At 40.3% G+C, this 22179-nt stretch overlaps 1 protein-coding gene and 1 long non-coding RNA gene across 3 annotated transcripts in view; one reads left to right on the top strand and one right to left on the bottom strand.

The window, feature by feature from the left end:
- Window positions 1-2061: 2061 nt before the first annotated feature.
- LDOC1 (LDOC1 regulator of NFKB signaling) lies at window positions 2062-3484 on the bottom strand. The gene has a single exon (XM_032330723.1). The coding sequence runs from the start codon at window positions 3313-3315 to the stop codon at window positions 2869-2871; it is 447 nt and encodes a 148-aa protein (XP_032186614.1). The 5' UTR covers window positions 3316-3484; the 3' UTR covers window positions 2062-2868.
- Window positions 3485-3691: 207 nt separating this feature from the next.
- Window positions 3692-22179, top strand: part of LOC116583332 — a 131316-nt gene continuing 112828 nt past the window's right edge. The window contains exons 1-2 of one of the 2 annotated variants that reach the window (XR_004282686.1): window positions 3692-3786; window positions 4497-4695. This is a non-coding gene — a long non-coding RNA (uncharacterized LOC116583332). Of the gene's footprint in view, window positions 3875-4496; window positions 4696-22179 lie in introns of both variants that reach the window. The other variant, XR_004282685.1, reaches the window with a different exon arrangement.

The raw sequence follows: 22179 nt of genomic DNA, 5'->3' as shown, positions 1-22179 counted from the left end.
GTGGTAGAGTCCTTGCCAAACACAGTGCTTTTTTGCAGAATCTGCCCCCGAAGTAGCCAGATTCCCACACTGTCCTCTACAGCTCCCAGTATAGCCACATCACCCCTGCCCCACCATACACATCCACACACTCAGAGCAAACTCATGCACACGCACACACGCACACACACCTGCACGTGTGCACCCAGGGTCTGTGAGTTTCAGATCTCAGAAACTCCTTGGCCAAGCTTTTGTGGATGTTCCTTAGATGCTATCTTAGCACGGCAGCTTCACTGTACAGAAGTCGCTGCCTTCCCCACAGAGCATGTGCTCACTTGGTTTGGTGAGGAATAAATCCCATCTACTCATCTTCAACTTCTCCCCACCCCCAGAAAGTTCACACCCCGATCGAATCACAGTCCAGATTCTCTTTCTAGACCTTACTTGTAGCTAGATACCAACCTAGTTCTGGCTCAAGGCACCATAAAAGCTACAAACCGGAATCACTGTGAGGGCAACCACCTTTCATTCACCACTCTTATACCTGGACCACCTCTCAGTATACCTGGACCACTGATCATGGAATGACTGATTTTTGGTCTTCCTGGACCCTTTACCTAGCTTTCAGCTCTTGCCTACCACTTTCCCACATCTACCCCATTTGGGCCTCAACCTCCTTTGCTAAACCATATCCACCCATTGTTTCCCTCCAGGAACAACTTTCTTAGGCCAGAGAAATCACTCCTGCCCTACACTTTCCCCTGTTGACCAAGTAAACTTTCTTACCTGACTTTATGTCAGATCCCAGTGAGTAAATGATGTCTCAGCGTGCTTTCATTTCCACTCTCCCTGGGCCTGCTCTGTTCCCGCTCACCCCTGACATTTTCCTACTAAAGCCAAACTCACAGCAAGACACCTGCTTTCCAAGATAGACTTCCAATCCCAAGTCTGGAGTAACAGCCCATATTTACTGGAAGTTCACCATGTAGTAGGGACAACTGTAAAGACCTCATGGGCATGATTTCAACGAATCCATGCCTGTGAGGTGACCAGGATGATGACCAGGATCTCATTAAATCCACACTGTGAGGTTTACTATTAAAAATAAAAGAATAACCAGCCTCAAAAGGTCTTATGTAATAGGGAAGTTTATTACCTAAATTAGAGATCTTAAGGTAGGGCTGACTCCAGTTACGGTATAATGAATACATTTGGGCATATATAGATGGTAACTGTGAACCCCTCAAATCCTCCTAAGTGTTCCTGGTTGGCAGAGGTAGCTCCCACTAACCCCACAACCAAACTTCCCTGATTTAACATTTCAAAGAGTTCTTCTCAGCACTCACCTATTCCCTCAATGCCTCTGAGCCCTCCGGGTCTATAAAGAGGTCTCAGCATAGCCCCCAACAGGACAAGGTCTAGTTTAGGAGATAGCCAGGCATCTTGCCAATTTCCACAGGCAGGAATATGGGATATATGTATGGCTGGGGATTCTAAGAGTGTTCACCTGGCATCACGAAATGTTAAGATCACTATTTACTATGGGTACACTCACCCAGGACCCAGGATTTAATGTCAGCTCAGGCACCTGAAAGGTGCTACATTGTTAAGTCTTAACTCAATAGCAGTCCTCAGATGGTAAGAATTAAAGGACAGAATTTCCTTGACTGTGCTGAGGAAGTAATCCAAAGGCTCAGGAAAATGGTAATATTTTATGTGTCTTGTGCTTGTTGTCCCAGTCTAATTATTAATAGTGTCCCCTTTCACTGTCTAGTGTCCCACTTTGGGATGGTGTACAACCTGCTCAACCACCCCTTACCCATGCCACTCTGGACGCCCCAGAGGACACTCGATCCTCTTGCCAGGGCTTCAAGAAATGCCTTGGTGAGGAGAGTACCAGAATCTCTATCAAATCCTGTGATAGCTGTCCTCTGTCGCCTAGAGATGACAGTGGCAAATACTGGGATTGAACTAGGTTCCCTGATCTCAGGGGAAAAAATGAGAGTCAGAGAGAGTGGTAGAGGCCAATGATAGCACTTAACCATTAAAAGACACTCCTTTCTTCTTCTTCTTTTTTTTTTTTTTGTAGTGCTTGATATTTATTGAAAAGAACGTAAATGCTTTTTCCAGGTGGTACTGAGGAGCTGGGCTGAGTGCCTGTTTTTGTTTGTTTTTAGTATGTTTGTCCAAATACACACATCTGTTGGGACTGCTGTAGTTTTGAAAGTAAAAGGACAGCTGTGCAAAACTGGTGCAGAGGAGAAAAGAAATGTCAACAATTTGGCTGCCAGGCACACTAGGCCCCTGCAGCAATTTGGTGGGGAAGGAGAGGACTCTGGGAGTAGGTAGGGAACTAACCAGGTTGAAAGACTGGCCCCTTGGGGGTTGGTGAGCTGTCCAAATTAATGTCCGAGGAGGAGATGCAGCCAACTCAGGCATCTTCTAGGTTGGTCCTTATTTTCAAAGGCTGCGGTCTGTCGCTGGCATGTGGTGGATGGTGGTGAAGTGGCGGCGTAGGTCTCTGGGCAGACGGAGGCCTTGCAGTCGGCAGGGCAGAGCTGCGCGTAGTCTGACCAGTTTGTAACAGGGGCCTTCCCTATAGCAGGGGCTCAGGACACAGTCCAAATTAGCAGGGGAGGGTGCCGGGGCTGGCCAGAACGGGTGGCGGCGCGCTTCAGAGCGAGGCCCCAGCAGCAGGTAACTGGAGCACTACTCCTGGAACAAAGGCAAGCACTACAGGGGATGATAGAGAACCGGAGGGTAAGGGTAGGGAAGGGGATCCGGGGACGAAAGGGAGCTCGGCGGCTCCGAGCGGGCCGGGCAGGGGAGGGGGGGAGAGAATGGCTGCGTGCAGGGCCCTCCCCGTCCCGGGCCCGAGGGTCTCCCGGCCTAGTAATCATCTTCTTCGTCGTCGTCGTCGTCGTCATCTTCTTCGTCGTCATCCCAGCCAAAACACTGTTTCATCTCATCCAGGAAGGCCCGGTAATCACCTAGGATGGGGCTATCCATCTCAATGTAGGGCACCACCCACTCCTCGGCTTCCCCGGTAAGCAGGCTGATTAGGAATGCCACCTTCATGGCGTCGTTGCAGAATCGGTTCTCGTTGACCAGCATGTAAGACGCCGTCTGCACGATAAACTCAGGGAGCCGGGAGCTCTCGCCGCTAAACGTTTCGGGGAAGGGCACCGGGCAGCTCGGCGGACGTACCTGGCGCAGCAGCGTGGCCCTCTCGCACACCAGCAGCCGCAGCTGTTCCATGAGCTGGCTGTTCTCGATGCTCAGCGCGCGGTGCCGCATCAGGAGCGCGTGCAGGAGCAGCACCAGCTCGTCCACCATGGCTAACGACTTGGAAGTGCTGGGTTCGGCTCGGTTCGGCAAAGGTGCGCTCGGAGGCCTCGCAGGAAGTGCGTGTCCGCGGAGGCTCACGGTGGCCAAGGGCGGAGGGCGGTGCGCGTAGGGGTCCGGCGGCTGCGCAAGCTCCGCCCGCACAGCCACTTGGGCGGCCGGCGCGCCGGCGCGGCCCGGGTCGGGGGGCGTGGCCAGGAGGGCGTGGCCGGGGGGGCGACAGGCGCCGCGTGGGGGCGTGGCCGGCGGGGGCGCCCGGGGCGCAGAGACTCGGTCGGGGGCGGGGGGGGGGGGAAGGGGTGGGCGGGGGGGGGGGGGAAGGGGTGGGCGGGGGGGGGGGAAGGGGGGGAAGGGGTGGGCGGGGTCTCGGCCTGGCGGGCTGGTGGTGCTCACGGCCGGAGCGTGTAAAGGCAGGGGACCCCGGTGGACCCCCGGATGTGGGCCCGGCTCAGCCAGGAACGAGTGAGTGCTAAAGCCCTTGTCTCAGGGCCAGCCTGCTCAAGTTTAAAGGATTAATCACCTTTCGACTTGCACAATTCAGTGTTCTTTGGTGGGTCCGTGGCTACTAGATTCCACTTGAGTGTTTTGGTTTTTTTTTTTAAACTTTTTCTTGCTTGTTTAAATTTCACTCACCCAGAGAACTAGTAGCTCTGCTGGCTGCGCCGCGGGAGTCACAACCTTTTAGAGTTATGAAAGAGCCTTAGGGCTCCTCTTACAAAACTATTTCAAAGGGGATTTTTTCTTTAGTTGGGAAATAATACTGTGTGCCTGCCTCCTTTTTAAAAAATTATTTTTCTAAACAGTGAAGTATAAAAGGTTCTGCAAAACCAACATTGGAGAACCATTTGCAGTTTCTTGCCTATCTTTAGCTCTTTAGTTCATGTCCTAGTATTAGTGTCCCTTGGCCAGCATTCATACATTATTCGTTGCTTAACAATGAAGATTTGTGTTTTTTTAAATAGTTTCGGTTTTCTGCTTTGAAATTTATTTTTCAAATAGTTGCTGGCAGCTAAGTTGGGTCCAGGACCTTAGAGCTGCCATTATGTTGGCTCTGCTTTTAAAATACACCCGCAGTTCAGTCACTTGTCACTTCTACCACCACCCTGCCCCAGCCTTTCTTCCTCACCCAGACTGCTGCAAACCGCTTAGCTTTCACTCTTCTCTTCCTACAGTATGCACAGGAGTTTTGCTTTCCTGCGCTGCTCTTCAGTTCTCCGTGCCAGTAGTGGTTTGGTCTGGAATCAGTTGACCCTCCTGACCTACCCTCAGAAGGTCAACGGGAGCCTGATGCTGCATCACAATGCCTATGTCATTCACCTCACTGCATCCCATCGCTAAGCGTTTTTATCATGTCACATCATCACAAGAAGGGTGAGTGCAGTACTATAAGATATTTTAGGAGATATTTCGAAACTTGCAAAGCGTTATAAACATTCTATTTTATTATATTAGTTGTTAATGTCTTACTGTGCCGAATTTATTTACATTTTATCATAGGTATATATACATATAGGAAAAAATATAGTCTATATAGGATTCAGTACTATCCTCAGTTTCAAGCTTCTACTGGGGATCTTGGAACGGATCCCACGTGTATATGGCCAGGAGGAAGGGGTAGGCAGTGTCTTGGGGCAGTGGCTCATGTTTCTCGGTGCCCACAGAGTAGGCACAGGAATCCTTTAGAACAAAAGTGAGAACTTTTTACTGCCCTGTTCAAAATCTTCCCAACAGTTTTCCCCTCTCACTTGAAATAAAAAGCAACGTCTTGGTCATGCCTCATCTCGTGTGCCTATTCCCATGATTACATTATCCTTCTTGCTTATTCTCACCACACATCTGGCCTCAGGATCTTTGCATTTTCTGTCTTTTCTGCCTTATGAGGCTCTCTCCCCAGTTAGCTGCCCCGACTCCTTCTCCCACTGTTTTCAGAAAAGACTTTCCTGACCACCTCGTCTATCAGAGGTGGTCTACTGTCTATCAGTAATCTCTAACCCCTTATTCTTCATTTCCCTACATAGCATTTATCATACTAACAGCCCTCATATCCTATAGCACTTTGTTCATCAGTCAAAATGGTGAATGTAATTCCACTTTAGAATGTAAGTCTCTGTGAACAAAGACTTTGCTTTGGTAGCTGCTCTATCCTGCATGCCTGGAAAAGTGTCTGGGCCAGAGTAGAAGATCCAGAAATGTTTGGTGGGTGAAAGAATCTCAGGATACAGATGTTGAGATGTTGACATAAAAAATGGAAGTGGTGGCTGCACAAAGCGTTTAAAATACTCTTCATACTGTCCAAAATTATCTATTTCTGATCATGAAATAGTGAAATGATGACTGACATAGTAAAAATGGCAAAATAATTTTGAAACACCCTAATTAGTATTTTTACAATAGAATTGAGTGGGCATCCTTGGAAGTGAGAGGCTGAGGGGAGAGGAAACAGGCCAAGGCCCAAGTGGGAAGAGATCCCTCTACTGAGAGTCTGTAGGAGGGACTATGAACCTTGGACTCTCCTGTGACGTGAACTCCCACACTAGATGAGAAGCCCCTGGGGGCCAAGCAGAGACCTTCTCTCAGTTCATCTTCAGCATCTCAAAGTATTTACTGGGCACCCCATAAGTGTTCAGTGGATTGAATGAAGGGACAGGAAATCTCAGAGGCAGATTTCTGGCCATTCTGCCCATTCACAGCACCGGATGGATGGTGGAACCGCTGGGCAGTAGTGAACGTCCAGCTCCACTTTCCATGTGCAGACCCTAATACAAGAAGAGATGCTCAGGGTTCTAGTCCCAGTAGCAAACGTTCTGTGGCAGGCACCAGATCTGGTGATTGAAATGAGCTGCCTACGTGGCCCTTGAACAAGGACCATACACAAGGACAGGCACCCTAGAAGCCTGAGACCCAAGAGAGCAATACATTGGTGGCACAGTACCACAGTCTCAGCTTCTCTGACTGTTGCACAAGCCCTTCCATGGAACAATTGTTATACACTGGACTTCTGTGAATGAGGCAGGTCTGCTGGGGATCCAGAGCTAATTAGGCTCCTGCTGCCCTAGTCCTCTTCCTTATAACTCTGTGACAGAGGGAGTCTGGAAGGGAAACAAGAGGCAACCACAGGTATCACCTCTGAGGGGGCTCTGAGTTCTTAGAAAACAAGAAATACCCTGGCCAGAACTGATCACAGAGCTGAGCAGTAACTTTGGGAAATTCTTCCCAACTTGGAGGGAGGGAGGAGATACAGGCAAGGGGGAAGCAGCTGGGAAGAGGTGAGTAGTATCAGTAGCTAAAAATGTATAGACTCCTAATGTTCATGTTAACCAGCTTCCTGCTACCCCAGATGCTTTCCCACCAATGCTAAGGCCTGCTAGCCCTTCCTTCTCCGTTCACCTTGCTTTGGGCTGCACGTCACTGTCCTTCCTCTCTCCTCTCAAGTGACCCTGGAATGTTCCTTTTCAACTGTGTGAAGATGCTGGGGGCAGAGGCAGAGTACACTGTGTTATCTTATCTCAGGCTCAGGAACTTAATCGGGACAGCTGTAGCTCAGAATGTTCTGTAGTGTTTCAGACCCCAGTATTTAGCAGAACCATTGGCCCAAGGCCAAGGGAGTAATCTCCAGTGCTTATCTCTTAAGCCTTAAAGCCCAGGCCTTAAACCCCACCCCCATATAAACTAGCAGCCAGACTTGTAACATTGCCTCCAAACAAGCATGAAAGTGTCCCTTGCTTCTTCAGCTCTAGAGAGGTGTGCACCGATTGGGTAAACCAACCGGGCACTTGAATATTCAGCAAGGTGCAGAAAGCCGCTTTGGAGGGGATATTTGTGAGTCATATGGGTGCCACTAAGATCCAGGCTTCTGCCCATAAACCTCTCCCCCTCCTTAATCAGGCACCCCTTGGACTGCTTTTTAGAGTAACCGCATCAAGAGGGCCGTGGAGACCTCTTGGCCTAGAGAGAGGAATGAAAAGGTATAGCTTCACCCTCTCCAGCTTACCAAATGTCCTAAAACATTTTTACATGTTTATTTAAGTACTAAATTAGTATATTCTTATGGTTAACAAATTCATACTGGTGTGTTAAAAAGGAAACATTCCTGGTATCTCTCCTTCTCCCTACAAAATCCCACTTGAAAATCCAAAATTCAGTTTGTCTCCTTCCAGATAGATACATGGGGTTCACAGAATCCAAAGACACATTTTTCTACTAGCAGATATGTTGAACGAGTAATGTTGAGAGATCAAGATATATGTCAGAAAGAAGGGCCATCTGTACCCCAATGTTTATAGCAGCAATGGCCACGGTCGCCAAACTGTGGAAAGAACCAAGATGCCCTTCAACGGATGAATGGATAAGGAAGATGTGGTCCATATACACTATGGAGTATTATGTCTCCATCAGAAAGGATGAATACCCAACTTTTGTAGCAACATGGACGGGACTGGAAGAGATTATGCTGAGTGAAATAAGTCAAGCAGAGAGAGTCAATTATCGTATGGTTTCACTTATTTGTGGAGCATAACAAATAGCATGGTGGACATGGGGAGTTAGGAGAAGGGAGTTGGGGGAAATTGGAAGGGGAGGTGAACCATGAGAGACTATGGACTCTGAAAAACAATCTGAGGGGTTTTAAGTGGTGGGGGGGTGGGAGGTTGGGGGAACCAGGTGGTGGGTATTAGAGAGGGCACGGATTGCATGGAGCACTGGGTGTGGTGCAAAAACAATACTGTTATGCTGAAAATAAATAAAAAATAAATTTGAAAAAGAGATATATGTCAGGAGACACAGATAGAACACACAGATCTCTCTTCTTCATGATTGTATAATACTCCACCTGAATTTCTCAGGTACACACTCCTGTCTCAAAACTAGAGAGACCCAACTTTGTTCAGATTCTCAGATGATGCAGGAGAAGGATAGTGCCAAATACACCCACCGTCCCAAAGATACAGAACTAGAAAATCAGATTTCTATAACTGAGTGATTTCTATAAATTAATGTCTTATTACTGAATAATTTGTATTATTCATGTATGTTTCCATTGTGCTATAATCTAGACTTTATTTCCTTTAGTATATTGTGCTAGATTTTTATTCCCATTTTTTTTCCTCTATCCTAATTACATTAATATAATTAGTCACCTCGAACATACAAGAACTTATACACTTGGTTTGTTTCTGGCATTTTCATATAGTTTAGAAAGTCTCGGGACGCCTGGGTGGCTCAGTTGGTTAAGCAGCTGCCTTCGGCTCAGGTCATGATCCCAGGGTCCTGGGATCGAGTCCCACATCGGGCTCCTTGCTCGGCAGGGAGCCTGCTTCTCCCTCTGCCTCTGCCTGCCTCTCTGTCTGCCTGTGCTCGCTCGCGCTCTCTCCCTCTGTCTCTGAAAAATAAATAAAATCTTTAAAAAAAAAAAAAATTTAAAAAGAAAAAAAAAAAAGAAAGTCTCTGGCATCATGATGAATCTAAGGAGACTGCATGTGACATGCACGTCACGTGAGCTGTCATATCCAAGTGGACACATGCATATTGGTGCTCTCTACTACCAGCGATGCTATTTGTAATGAGAACAGGCAGGGTCACAGTGTGGCAAAAATAAAATAAAAACTGGCTATGTGTTCTCTAAGGGATATATATGCTATGTAAAAGAGGGAAGCACATTTCAGGGCAGCATCAGGGAAAGAAAAGAACTTTTGAAATTTCGGTTCAAATCATCATGGTCTTGTTTACTATGTGGCTTGAGCAACTCGCTTAATTCTTCTGAGCCTCAGTCTCCTTTTTAATGAACATGGAGAGTAATAGGATCTAAATCACAAGACTGCGGTGAAGATCAAATGATACAACATAAAAGTATTTGGCAAACCACAAACTGCTATACACAGATTGCATATTATTTTTCAGTGGAGAATTGTGATTTATTAGTCTTGCAGTGACTATATTACCTGCATTTTAAATTTAATGTGTAGTTAGTTCACCTCTCTTATTTTATCCTAGTATCTATAAATTTAATGATAAAACTTAAATTAAAAAATGTTTACTCTTCAATAAGAAGTAGTCAGAAGAATAAAATAAGGTTTCATGTTGGTCTTGCTTTCTCTCAGTTCAAAATATGCTACTGTCCTAATGATAAGACACGATTTTTAGGGAAGAAATTGTCCATTGCAACATCCTGAGGGCTACCTTGTAACATTTTCTGTTTTCTCTCTCAATTGGGGGAGCATTCCTGCTATATCTGGGATTGGATGTTTCATGCTTTCCCAGAGTAAAGAGGCAATTGTACTTCCAGAAAACTCCCTTCATCAATGTGCCACCATCGTGATCCTCCTGGGAGAGGCCAACAGTCCTAGGGTTATCTGAGAGAAGGAAACAGTACTTCTCTCAGCCCTAGGAGCATCTCTGGTTGGCCCTCAGCTGAGTTCCAGCACCTTCTCCTGTTAGGTTCCCTAAGCTTTCCTGCTAGCCTCCTTCAGCACCTTTGGCTTCTCCTGTCCACTCAGTGCCTAGTTCTCTCAATATGGGAAATGGACTCTTTGAGTAAAAACCCTCCCTAGGTAAGAGGAGGTATGTATCTTTCTCAAATCTCAGACTGGTTCCAATAAGTACCCCTGTGTTTGTGCAAAATGGGGATGGAATCACAGAAGTTCAGAGTTGGAGGGGACAGTGCCAGTTGCTCGTTCTAAGGGCTATTTTGTTGTTAAATGAGAGACAGACCTACAGAGTAGCCTGCTAATGAAAACCAATCATAGATGAGGAAATGAAGTTCCAGAGGAGATGAGTAACTTGCATAAGGCGAACATAACGTGAGTAGGAGGGGTAAGGCAGAATGAGAAGGAGAGAGAGAATCTTAAGAAGACTTCATGCCCAGTGTGGAGCCCAATGCAGGGCTCCGTTTCATGACCCTGAGATCATGATCTGAGCCAAAATCAAGAGTTGGATGCTTAACCGATTGAGCCACCCAGGCACCCCCATAAGACATGAACTTTAAAGGCAGCATGGACATTGGGGTACATATGGCCCTTGTTTTCATTACCTCTGTATCTTTGGGGTAAATACCCAGTAGCAATTCCAGGGTCATAGAGTAGCTCTAGTTTTAATTTTTTGAGGAATCTCCACACTGTTTTTCCAAAGTGGCTGTACCAGCTTTCATTCCCACCAATAGTGTAAGAGGGTAAAACAAAAATAAAATAAAAGGCAACATGGAATTGTAAAAAGAAAGTTGGACCACGGGTGAGAATAGCTGGTTCAGGTTTTATATCTGACATGTTCTTCCTTTTTTTTTAAGGTTTTATTTATTTATTTGAGAGAGAGACAGTGAGAGAGAGCATGAGAGGGGAGAAGATCAGAGAGAGAAGCAGACTCCCCATGGAGCAGGGAGCCTGATACGGGACTTGATCCCAGGACTCTGGGATCATGACCTGAGCTGAAGGCAGTCACTTAACCAACTGAGCCACCCAGGTGCCCTGACATGTTCTTTCTTAGATAAGCCATTGAGTGTCTCTGAAACCCAATTTCCTTATTTGTAAAAAGTGAAGAAAAATGCCCTCTCACAAAGTTGGTGTGAGTCTCAAGTGAGAAAAAGAATATGAAAGTAAATTTTAAAGTGTAAAATATTTTTACACATTAATTCTTTTTAAATTAAATTTTATTTAAATTCAAATGATTAATATATAGTATATTATTACTTTCAGAGGTGGAGTTCAGTGGTTCATAAGTTGTATATAATACCCAGTGCTTATTACCTCATGTGTCCTCCTTAATGCCCATCACCCAGTTACCCCATCCCCTCACCATTCTGCCCTCCAGCCATGCTCAGTTTGTTTCCTAGAGTTAAGAGTCTCTTATGGTTTGTCTTCCCCTCTGATTTTATCTTATTTTTCCCTCCCTTCCCTTGTGATCCTGTTTTGTTTATTAAATTCCATATATGAGTGAAATCATATCATGGTCTTTGTCTGACTGACTTATTTCAATCAGCATAATACCTTCTAGTTCCATCCACCTCATTGCAAATGGTAAGGTTTCATTCTTTTTGATGGCTGAGTAATATTCCTGTATGTTTGTGTGTGCGTGCGTGCACACGTGCGCCACATCTTTATTCATTCATCTGTTGATGGACCTTTGAGCTCTTTCCATAGTTTGGCTATTGTGGACATTGCTGCTATAAACCTTGGGGTGCAGGTGTCACTTGGAATCACTATGTTTGTATCCTTCAGGTAAATACTTAGTAGTGCAATTGCTGGGTCATAGAGTAGCTCTATTTTTAACTTTTTGAGGAACCTCCATACTCTTTCCAGAGGGGCTGTACCAGCTTGCATTCCCACCAACATTTATTGTTTCCTGAGTTGTTAATTTTAGCCATTCTGACTGGTGTGAGTTGGTATCTCACTGTGGTTTTGATTTATATTTCCCCAAAGCTGAGTCATGTTGAGCATTTTTTCATGTGTCTGTTAGTCCTTTGTATGTCTTCTTTGGAGAAATGTCTATTCATGTCTCCTGCCCGTTTCTTGACCATTTGTTGTTTGGGTGTTGAATTGGGTAAGTTCTTTACAGATCTTGGTGACACATTAATTCTTAATTTCCATTCCTTTAAAACTTGTTTTGAAATAATTTCAAATGTGTAAAAGACTTGTAGGGTTTTTGTGAATTCCTACATATGCTTCCCTCAGGTGAACCAGTTATTAACATTTTACCCCATTTGGTTTATCTTTTTGTCATAGTGTGTGTGTGTGTGTGTGTGTGTGTGTGTGTGTGTGTGAGAGAGAGAGAGAGAGAGAGAGAGAGATCTTTTTTCCTAAACCATTTGAGACTTGCAAACATAAAGACTCATTTCCACTTACTATTACAGCATGCATTTTCTATAAACAAGTACACTGTCCTATGAAACCATAGCCTAACTATCAAAATCAAGATTAACACTGACATGATGCTACTTTTAAATGTACTGGCCCCATTAAGATTTTCTCTAGCTATTACCAACAGGAAATTTTTAGGTTGAATATCCAATCCTGGATTTTGTGCTTCATTTAGTTGCTATGTCTTTTCAGTTTTCTTAAGTCTGGAATAGTTTTTCAGTCTTTCTTTGGCATGACCTTGGTAGTTTTGAAAAGTGCAGGCTTTTTAGTAACTTTACAAAGTGTCCCTCAATTGCTAGTATTTCTCCATTATTAGATTTATTTTATGCATTTTTGGCAGGAATACCACAGAATTGTCACTGTTTTTCTCAGTGCATCATATCAGAAAGCACATGATGTCCCTTTGTTCCATTTCTGGTGGTAGTAATTTTATCAGTTGGTTAAAAGAGTTTTCTGCCAGGTTTCCCCCTCCAAAGTTAAGATAATTACTTTGTGATTATTAAGAAATATTTAATATTAGTTCATATTCTACCCTAAAAGAGAGCTTTTTCATCTTTTATTAATCTTTATTTTTATCAGTATGAGCCCTTGAATTCTTATTTTATACAGCAGATTATAATCCATTACTGTCTTTATTCATGCTGTTGTTCAAATTTCCCACATTTGAAGTGGGAACCCTTTTAAGCTGGCTTCTTTGTCCTTTTAAAACATGCTTACTTTATTCTTTAAGCACTTTCTTTCTGAGACAATAAGATATTTCTGGCTCATCTTGTACTTTTCCTGCTCCACCTCTGTAATCAGCCATTTCTCAAGGAACCCTCATTACTTTTAGTGTAGAATGTTTTTCAGGAATAAAGATATTAGGGTTAGGAATGCAGATTGTTATTATAGATTTTTCACTTCTAGAACAACTATAAAGCCATATGGAAAGGAAAGATGAGCTTCAAATGTTACCTCATTTCATATATAACCATTAACTTGAGATAGACAAGTAAAAGCTAAAACTATGAATGAAGCTTCTATCCATAAAATAAAAACTTATAAAGTAGATTCATAAAGATGAAAAATATATTGTTCATAAGAGATACTAAGCAAATCAATAATGCATTAGAACTTAAGAGAGTTTCAATTTAAAATTGACTGCTCTGTTCATCAGTTGTATGTGAACATCATGGTAACCACAAACCAAAATCCTGTAACGGATACATAAAATGCAAGGAAAAATGAACCTAAACATAACACTAAGGAAAATCATCAAATCAAAAGGAAAGAGAGCAAGAGAAGAAAGAAACAGGGAAGAACTACAAAAATAGCCAGAAAATAATGAACAAAATGACATCTTTTCTGACTACAACAGGATGGAACTAGAAATCAGTGACAAGAAAAAAAAACTGGAAAAAACATAAACATGTGGAAACTAAACAACATACTACTGAACTACCAGTGGGTCAATGAAGCAATCAAAGAGGAGACCATAAAATACCTTGAGACAAATGAAAATGGAAGCACAATGTTCCAAAATCAACTGGACACAGCAAAAGCAGGTTTAAGAAGGAAGTTTATAGTGATACAAGCCTACTTCAAGAAACAAGAAAAATCTCACATAAACAATCTAATTTTATACCTAAAGGAACTAGATAGAGAGCAAACAAAACCTAAAGTTAGTAGAAGGAAAGAATAAAGTTTAGAACAGAAACTTTGTTCTAAGTGAAATGGAGACTTAAAATATAGAAAAAGAAATAATGAATCTGAGAGCTGGTTCTTTGAAAAGATAAACAAAATTGATAGAACTCTAGCCCACTCATCAGTAAAAAGGAGAGAGAGAACAAGTAAATAAAATGAGAAGTGAAAGAGGAGAAATTGGGGCACCTGGGTGGCTCAGTGGGTTAAAGCCTCTGCCTTCAGCTTGGGTCATGATCCCAGGGTCCTGGAATAAAGCACCACATCAGGCTCTCTGCTCAGCGGGGAGCATGCATCCTCCTCCTCTCTCTCTCTGCCTGCCTCTGCCTATTTGTGATCTCTCTCTGTCAAATGAATAAATAAAATCTTAAAAAAAAAAAAGAAAGAGGAGAAATTACAAATGATACCACAGGAATACAAAAGATTGTAAGAAACTACTATGAACAGTTATGTGCCAACAGATTAGACAATCTAGAAGAAATGGATAAATTCCTAGAAACATAATCTACCACAACTGAAACTGGAAGAAAGAGAAAACTCGAATAGACCAATTACCAGCAAATAAATTGAATTAATACTCTGAAACCTTCCAACAAACAAAAGCCCAGGACTTCACGGGTGAATTTTACCAAACATTTAAAGAAGAGTTAATACCTATCCTTTTCAAACTATCCCAAAAACTGAAGAGGAAGAAATTCTTCCAAATTCATTCTATGATGCCCACATTACCTTGATACCAAAACCAAATGGGGACACTACAAAAATTACAGGCCAATTTCCATGAAGAATATGGGCACAGAAATCCTTAACAGAGTATTAACAAACTAAATTCAGCAATACATGAAAATGATCATGCACCACAATTAAATTGGTTTTATTTCAGGGATGCAAGGGTGGTTCAATATTCACAATCAGTGTGATACCCCACGTTAACAAGATGAGGGATAAAAATAATATGATCATCTCAATAGATGCAGAAAAAGCATTTGACAATATTCAACATCCATTTGTGATAAAAATTCTTAACAAAGTGAGTACAGAGGGAGCATAGTTCAACATAGTTAAGGCTGTATATGACAAAAATCACAGCTAACATCATACCCAATGGTGAAATGCTGAAAGATTTTTTTCTAAGATCAAGAACAAGACAAGGATGCCCACTCCCCACTTTTATTTAACATAGTGCTGGAAACCCTAATGATAGCAATAAGACAAGAATAAGAAATAAATGGCATCCAAATTGGTAAGGAAGAACTAAAACTGTCACTATTTGCAGATGACATAAAAAACTGAAGACTCCACAAAAAAACTATTAGAACTAATAAATGAATTCAGTAAAGCTGCAGGATACAAACGTCTATATAAAAAAGCGAAAAGTTCACAAAAACTATTAGAACTAATAAATGAATTTAGTAAAGTTGCAGGATACAAAATTAATTCAGAAATGTGTTGCATTTCTACCTGCAAATATCAAACAATCAGAAAGTAAAATTAAGAAAATAATCCCACTTTCGATTACATCAAAAAATAAAATACCCAGGAATAGATTTAACCAAGGAGTTACAAGACCTGTATTCTGAAAACTATAAGATAGTAATGAAAGAAATTGAAGATGACACAAACAAATGGGAAGATTTACCACATTCATGGTTTGGAAGAATTAATATTGTTAAAATAGCTATACCACCCAAAATAAATCTACAGATTCAATGTAGTCCCTATGAAAATACCAATGTTATTTTTCACAGAATGTGAACAAATAATCCTAAAATTTGTGTGGAACCACAGAAGACTCTAAATAATCAAAGTAACCTTGAAAAAGAATAAAGCTGGAAGTGTCACACTTCCATTTCAAACTATGCTACAAATCTATGGTAATCAAAACAGTTTTGGTACTGGCACAAAAATAGACACATAAATTAATGGGACAAAATGGAGAGCCCAGAAATCAACCCATGCTAATATGGTCAATTAATCAACAAGAAAGGAGGCAAAAATATGCAATGGGGAAAATGCAGTCTTTTCAATAAATTGTGTTGGGAAAACAGGACAGTTACTTGCAAAAGAATGGTACTGGACCACTGTCTTGCACCATGTAAAAAATAAACTCAAAATGGATTAAAGACCTAAATTTCAACCTGAAATCATAAAATTCCTAGAAGAAGCATGGACCGTAAACTCTTGGACATTGGTCTTAGAATATATATATATATATTTGGATCTCTCTCCTCAGGCAAAGGCAACAAAAGCAGAAGAAACAAATAAGCTACTTCAAACTAAAAAGCTTTTGTGCAGCAAAGGAAACCATCAACAAAATAAAGGCTACCTATTGAATGGGAGAAGAGATTTACAAGTGATATATCTGGTTAATACACAAAATATATAAAGAACTCACACAACTCAACACCAAAAGAAATCCAGTTAAAAAATGGGCAAAGGCCCTACATAGACATTTTTTCAAAGAAGATTTACAGATGGCCAACAGACACATGAAAAGATGCTCAACGTCATCAGGGAAATGCAAATCAAAATCACAGCGAGATAGGAAAATATCAATTAACACAAATTAGTAAAAAAAAACAAAAACAAAACTGTCATGAGATATTGTATTACACCTGTCAGAATTACCAAGAGGAAAAGAAATAAGTGTTGGTGTGGATGTGGAGAAAGGGAACCTTTGTGTACTTCTAGTGGAAATGTAAATTAGTGCAGTGGAATATAGTATGGAGGTTCCTCAAAAATTAGAAATAGAAATACCTTACAATCCAGCAGTTTCACTTCTGGATATTTATCCAAAGAAAATGAAAACACTAATTCAAAAAATATATATCTATCCCTTTGTTCACTGAAGCATTATTTGTAATATCCAATATATGAAAGCATCCTACGTGTTCATAAATAGATGATTAAATAAAAAGGTAATATCACACATTCGCATACACACACAGTGGAATATTTCTACTCAGCCATTAAAAAAAATAATGAAATCTTGTCATTTGCAACAACATGGATGAACCTGAAGAAGAATATGCTAAGTGAGATAAGTCAGACGGAGAAAGACAAGCACCATATCAGTTAACCTGTATGTGGAATGTGAAAAACAAAAGAAACAAAACAAAAGAGAAATAGATTCATAAATATAGAGAAAAAAACTGATGGTTGCCAGAAAGGAGGAGGATAAAGAGATGGGCAAAGTAGGTGAAAGGAATTAAGAGATGCAAACTTCCATTTATAAAATAATTAATTCATGAGGATGTAAAGTACAGCATTGTGAATATAGCCAATAATATCATAGTAACTTTGTATGCTGACAGATGGTAACTAATTATGGTGATTATTTCATAATCTGTGTACGTGTTGAGTCACTGTATTGTATACTTGAAACTAACAAAATATTGCATGTCAACTAAACTTCAATAAAAGTATATTTTACAAGGCATGCTTTTATTTAAGCCAATATAAATAAATTTCAAGTTATCAGACAAAATGAATAGACAAGTCACTGAATGCATATATACACACATATACACACCAAGGATTGATATATATAATATGTAAATATATTTTAGAATATATAAATAGGACATATGTATCAGGAATATGTAAGTAAGTAATTCCTAAAAATGAAGAATAAAAGGAAAAACAACACTTAGGAGATAATTTGGCAGTTTCTTATAAAACTAAACATATTCTTAGTTAATAATAATGTGTCACTATTGGCTCATCAGTTGTAACAAATACTAAAGCGAGATGTTAATAATAGGAACTTGTGAGGTGATGGTTGAGGGAAAATATGAAACTATACTTCCACTAAACTTTCTGTAAACCTCAAGCTGCTCAAAAAATAGTTTATTTACTAAAAACAAAAGGCAAACAACTTATTTTTTTAAATGGGCAAAAGTCTTGAATAAACTATTTTGCAAAAGAAGACATAGGAATGGCTAATAGGTATATGAAAAGGTACTTACTATCATTAGTGTAAGGGCAGTAAAGTAAGATACTATTTTATACTCATTAGAATGACTTTAAAAAAAAAACCCTGATAATTCTGAATGATTTTGAGAATGTGAAATGATTGCAATTCTTAATACACTGCTGGTTAGAATGTAAAATGGTACAGACACTCTTGAGAACTGTACTGTTTGGTAATTCCTTATACAATTAAATGTGTATCTGTTCCTAAAATAAAAATGTATGTTCACAAAAGATTTCTACTAGAATGCTCATAAAGCATTGGAAACAACCCAAATGTCTATCAACAGAAGAATGGATAAAACAAATTGTGGCACATCCCTATATTAAATACCATTCAGCAAAGGACTGACACACACAGCACAAGGATGAATCCCCAAAGCATTATGTTGAGTGAAAAAAGCTAGCTATACTTCTGTGGTTCAGTTTGTAGCTATACTTCTGTTGTTCAATTTAAGTAGAATTCAAAAACAGACACAACTGCTCTGTGGTGATAGAAATCAGAACAAAGGTTGTGTGGGGCTTGATGTGCAGGGGAGATTGCAAAGAGACACAAGGGAAATTTTGAGAGTGATTAAAGGGTTCCAATATTTTAACTGGTTAGTTGTTACATGGTTCTATACAATTGTTACAGCTCATCCAACTGAACCCTTGAGATCTTTTCCTGCTAATTTATATAATTATACCTGAATTAAGGAGAAAAAACACTGGAGTGTTCAAAGATCTTAAAAGAAAAGGTGACTTAAGAATTCTAAGCATAACAAATCTGACATTCACATATAAAGACACAGAATGTTTTTAGCACTTGGAAAAAAACTAATGGAACATATTTCCCATGAGTCATTTTTCAAGATACTACTAAAATTAAAAATTTAGCTATATTTCTGTAAGTGTCTATTCAGGTAAACAGAGGACCCTCTCTTTTCATACTCTTTGTATATGCTCAAATTTGTTACTGAAATGAAAAAATTCAATTACTGAATATGACCTTATCTGGAGATAGGGAATTTAGGGAGGAAATTAAGTTAAGATGAACCATGAGAGACTGTGGACGCTGAGAAACAAACTGAGGGTTTTGGAGGGAACGGGGTGTGGGAGGTTGGGTGAGCCTGGTGGTAGGTATTATGGAGGGCATGTATTGCATGGAGCACTGGGTGTGGTGCATAAGCAATGAGTTCTGGAACACTGAAAAGAAATTTAAAATAAGTAAATAAATATGAGCTTATTAGGGTGGGACTTAATCCAATATGACTGGAAAATTTGGTTGCAGACACATACAGAGGGAAGATGATGTGAAGACATGGAGAAGATGGCCATCTGCGAGCCATGGAGAAAGGTCTGAACAGATCATTTTCTCATGGCTCTCAGAAGGAACCAGCCCTGCTAACACCTTGATCATGGACTTCTAGCCTCCAGAACTATGAGAAAATAAATTTCTGTTATTTAAGCTACAAATCTGTGCTACTTTGTTATGGTAGCCCCCCCCCAAAAAAAACTAATGGACTGTGATTTAGTTAATTAATACCACCGCTCAAAAAAATGGTGCAAATGTCAGTTACCACAGCATCAATTGAATAATTGCATAAAGTATACATTTTGCTGCTATCTCTTCAGTCCACATATGACTATGTAAATAATAAGTACGCATCACGATGAATGACCAGTCATATTACTTCTTATACAGTCTGTCAGCAACTGGTCACTACAGGCTTGACACTCAGTTCAGACTCAGACAGCAAAGCCTGCTAATTGTGTTACATACTTTCCTCCCATTGATGAAACTGTGTGACATTTTACAAAAACGGATAAGAAGAGATGGAATTGACCAACAAATGAAAGTATATCAAGGAAACAAACAAATAACCCCAAGCATGAAATGTGAAAGTGGTTGTAATGAGAAAGATAAAAATGTTACGAAGAAGCAACATGGGCAAAACCCTTCGCATTAAAGGAGTTCTTAAAGAAATTTCACAGTATTGAAAATGCAAAGGATAAAATGTTGGGAGCCAATCCTTACTTAGAAAGGTGTATGATAATTTTCCAAGGTATAGAAAAGATGATTTGTTTCATCAGTTATATTACTCATATGCTGGGAGGTTATTGTGATTTTTCAAGAATCTTGAGGAATCTCCCAGTATCTTTCTCTGTCTGCCACTACAAAGTAGATGTCTCTCAAGAGCATACTGGGAAGCTCCCTGTAAATCTCACATCTGCCTGTGCATCTGGCTGCAACTGCTGGTACAGTATAATGGACTGATCTGTTCCACCTTCTAAATCTTGTGCAAGTGTTTCTCATAGGCAACGTTAATGCAGAACCATTTAGGAAGAAGAATTCTGGGAAACTTCTCTCTGGTTTCTCTTCTGTGATATGAAGAAAACCTTAAAATGGTGTGATGGTTATAATAGGCAGAATAATGGACACCCAAAGATGTCCCAGTTCCTGGAAGCTGTGAATATGTTACCTTTCACAGGAAATAGACCTTTGCAGTTGAAATTAGTGTTACCTTAAAATAGGGAGATTATCCTGGATTATCTATGAGAGCCCGGTATAAATATATGAGCTCTTATTAAAACTGGAGGAAAGAGGCCGAAGAGCATTTGGAGAGATATAGGAGAGAATCAACGTGAGAGGGACTCCAAACCACCAACTGCTGGCTTTGAAGATGGAGAAAGGGAACCAGGAGCCAAGGCATGTAGACAGCTCTGCAATCTGTTAGCCAATAAGAAAACAAGAACCTCAGCCCTACAATTCCAACAACTTGGAGGTACAAGGAGACAATTAGCAGAGCATTCAGCAAGGATTGCAGCTCTGCTGACTTGCTGATTTTTACCTATTGAGAAACATGTCAGACTACAGAACTATAGGATAATAAGTTTGTGTCGTTCAAGCCACTGAGTCCATGGTTATTTTTTAGAGCAGCAGTAGAAAACTCACAGTGGTCATGCTGCATTCTTGAGGGTATGAGTGGAAAATCTGGCAAAGACTGGTAGTAAGTATTGAATCCATTGAAATGTAGGGCTAAAAGTAAAATAAATGTGGAGACTATAATTAACGATAAAGAAATACAAATTCCACAAACTCTGATGATGTAGAAAAGAGCTAATTAAGGAAGAGAAGGAAGGATGGGCTGGAGTAAAATGGCATGTGTTCTTTACAGTAGCAGGTTCATCTTTCATAACTGAGGTCAAATCATAGTATTCTAATTTGATAAAGTAATTCATATATCCAGATACTTTAAAGGATAATGATAAATACTTGGATAAATAAGAGAACTGAAATTTGAGTAATAGAAAGGTAGAAAAGACACAGACCTGTACCCCTGGGGATAAAAATATATGTTTATAAAAAATAAAAAATTAATTAAAATAAATAAATAAATAAATAAATAAATAAATATTAGCAAAGTGAAAATAAAAAAGAAAGATGGAAAAAGTGAAAATATACTAATATTCATTATCAGCAATGAATACTACCAGAAATAGCAGAGGATTGAGTGTGTTCTTTATAATTAAAGGAAAACTACTGAATTAAAAATGTAACCCTTTGAAAGTATGAGAAGAAATACACACAAAAAAATCAAAAATATATTCAAGGCAGTAAAAACAGAAAGCATAGCTTATGATTTGACAAAAACCAAGTTCATCTATGCTTGTCATTTCAATAAGTAAAATCAACTAAATTCACATATTAAAATATAAAAGCTTTTTGGGGGTGCCTGGGTAGCTCAGTTGGTTAAGCGTCTATCTTCAGCTCGGGTCACGATTCCAGGGCCCTGGGATTGTGTCCTGCATTGCCTTGGACTTCTTGCTCAGCAGGAAGCCTGCTTCTCCTTCTCCCTCTGTGGTTCCCCCTTGCTCGTGCTCTCTCTCTCTTGCTCTCTCTCAAATAAATAAATAAAATCTTTTAAAAAATGAAAACTTTCCAATAAGACCATATGGGAAAATCCAATGTATATAAAGTGACTCAGAAACATTGATATGAAATGAAGGACTATGCAAACACAAGCAGAAATAAGGAAGAGTTCATAGTTTTAAAATCAGGCATGTTGAATTTGGGGCAACAAACATTAAAATAGAGAAATCATAGGATGCTTTGTAGTGATAAAGGGTGAAATTCTTAAGAACGACCCAACAATTATGAAAATCTTTGTGCCCAAATCATGCAGCATTAGTTTTCATAAAACAAAAAATAACAGGAAATAAAATGAGGAAGATAAAAATGTAAGAGTAGTACAGGTTTTAATTCATCTCTGTCAGACCGTTATAGATCCAAGTGGACAAAACAATAAAATCAAACACATAGAAGACCTTGGTATTATAATAAGTGAAGTATATCTAATTGATAAATATTGAACCAGAC

The sequence above is a fragment of the Mustela erminea genome, chromosome X (genome assembly GCF_009829155.1).
Source record: "Mustela erminea isolate mMusErm1 chromosome X, mMusErm1.Pri, whole genome shotgun sequence".
Classification (NCBI taxonomy): Eukaryota; Metazoa; Chordata; class Mammalia; order Carnivora; family Mustelidae; genus Mustela; species Mustela erminea.
This window is presented reverse-complemented; position numbering and strand designations above follow the sequence as displayed.

What these genes read in the sequence shown, in the direction of transcription:
- LDOC1 (XM_032330723.1), bottom strand. Translation starts at nt 3,315, where the DNA reads ATGGTGGACGAGCTGGTGCTGCTCCTGCACGCGCTCCTGATGCGGCAC.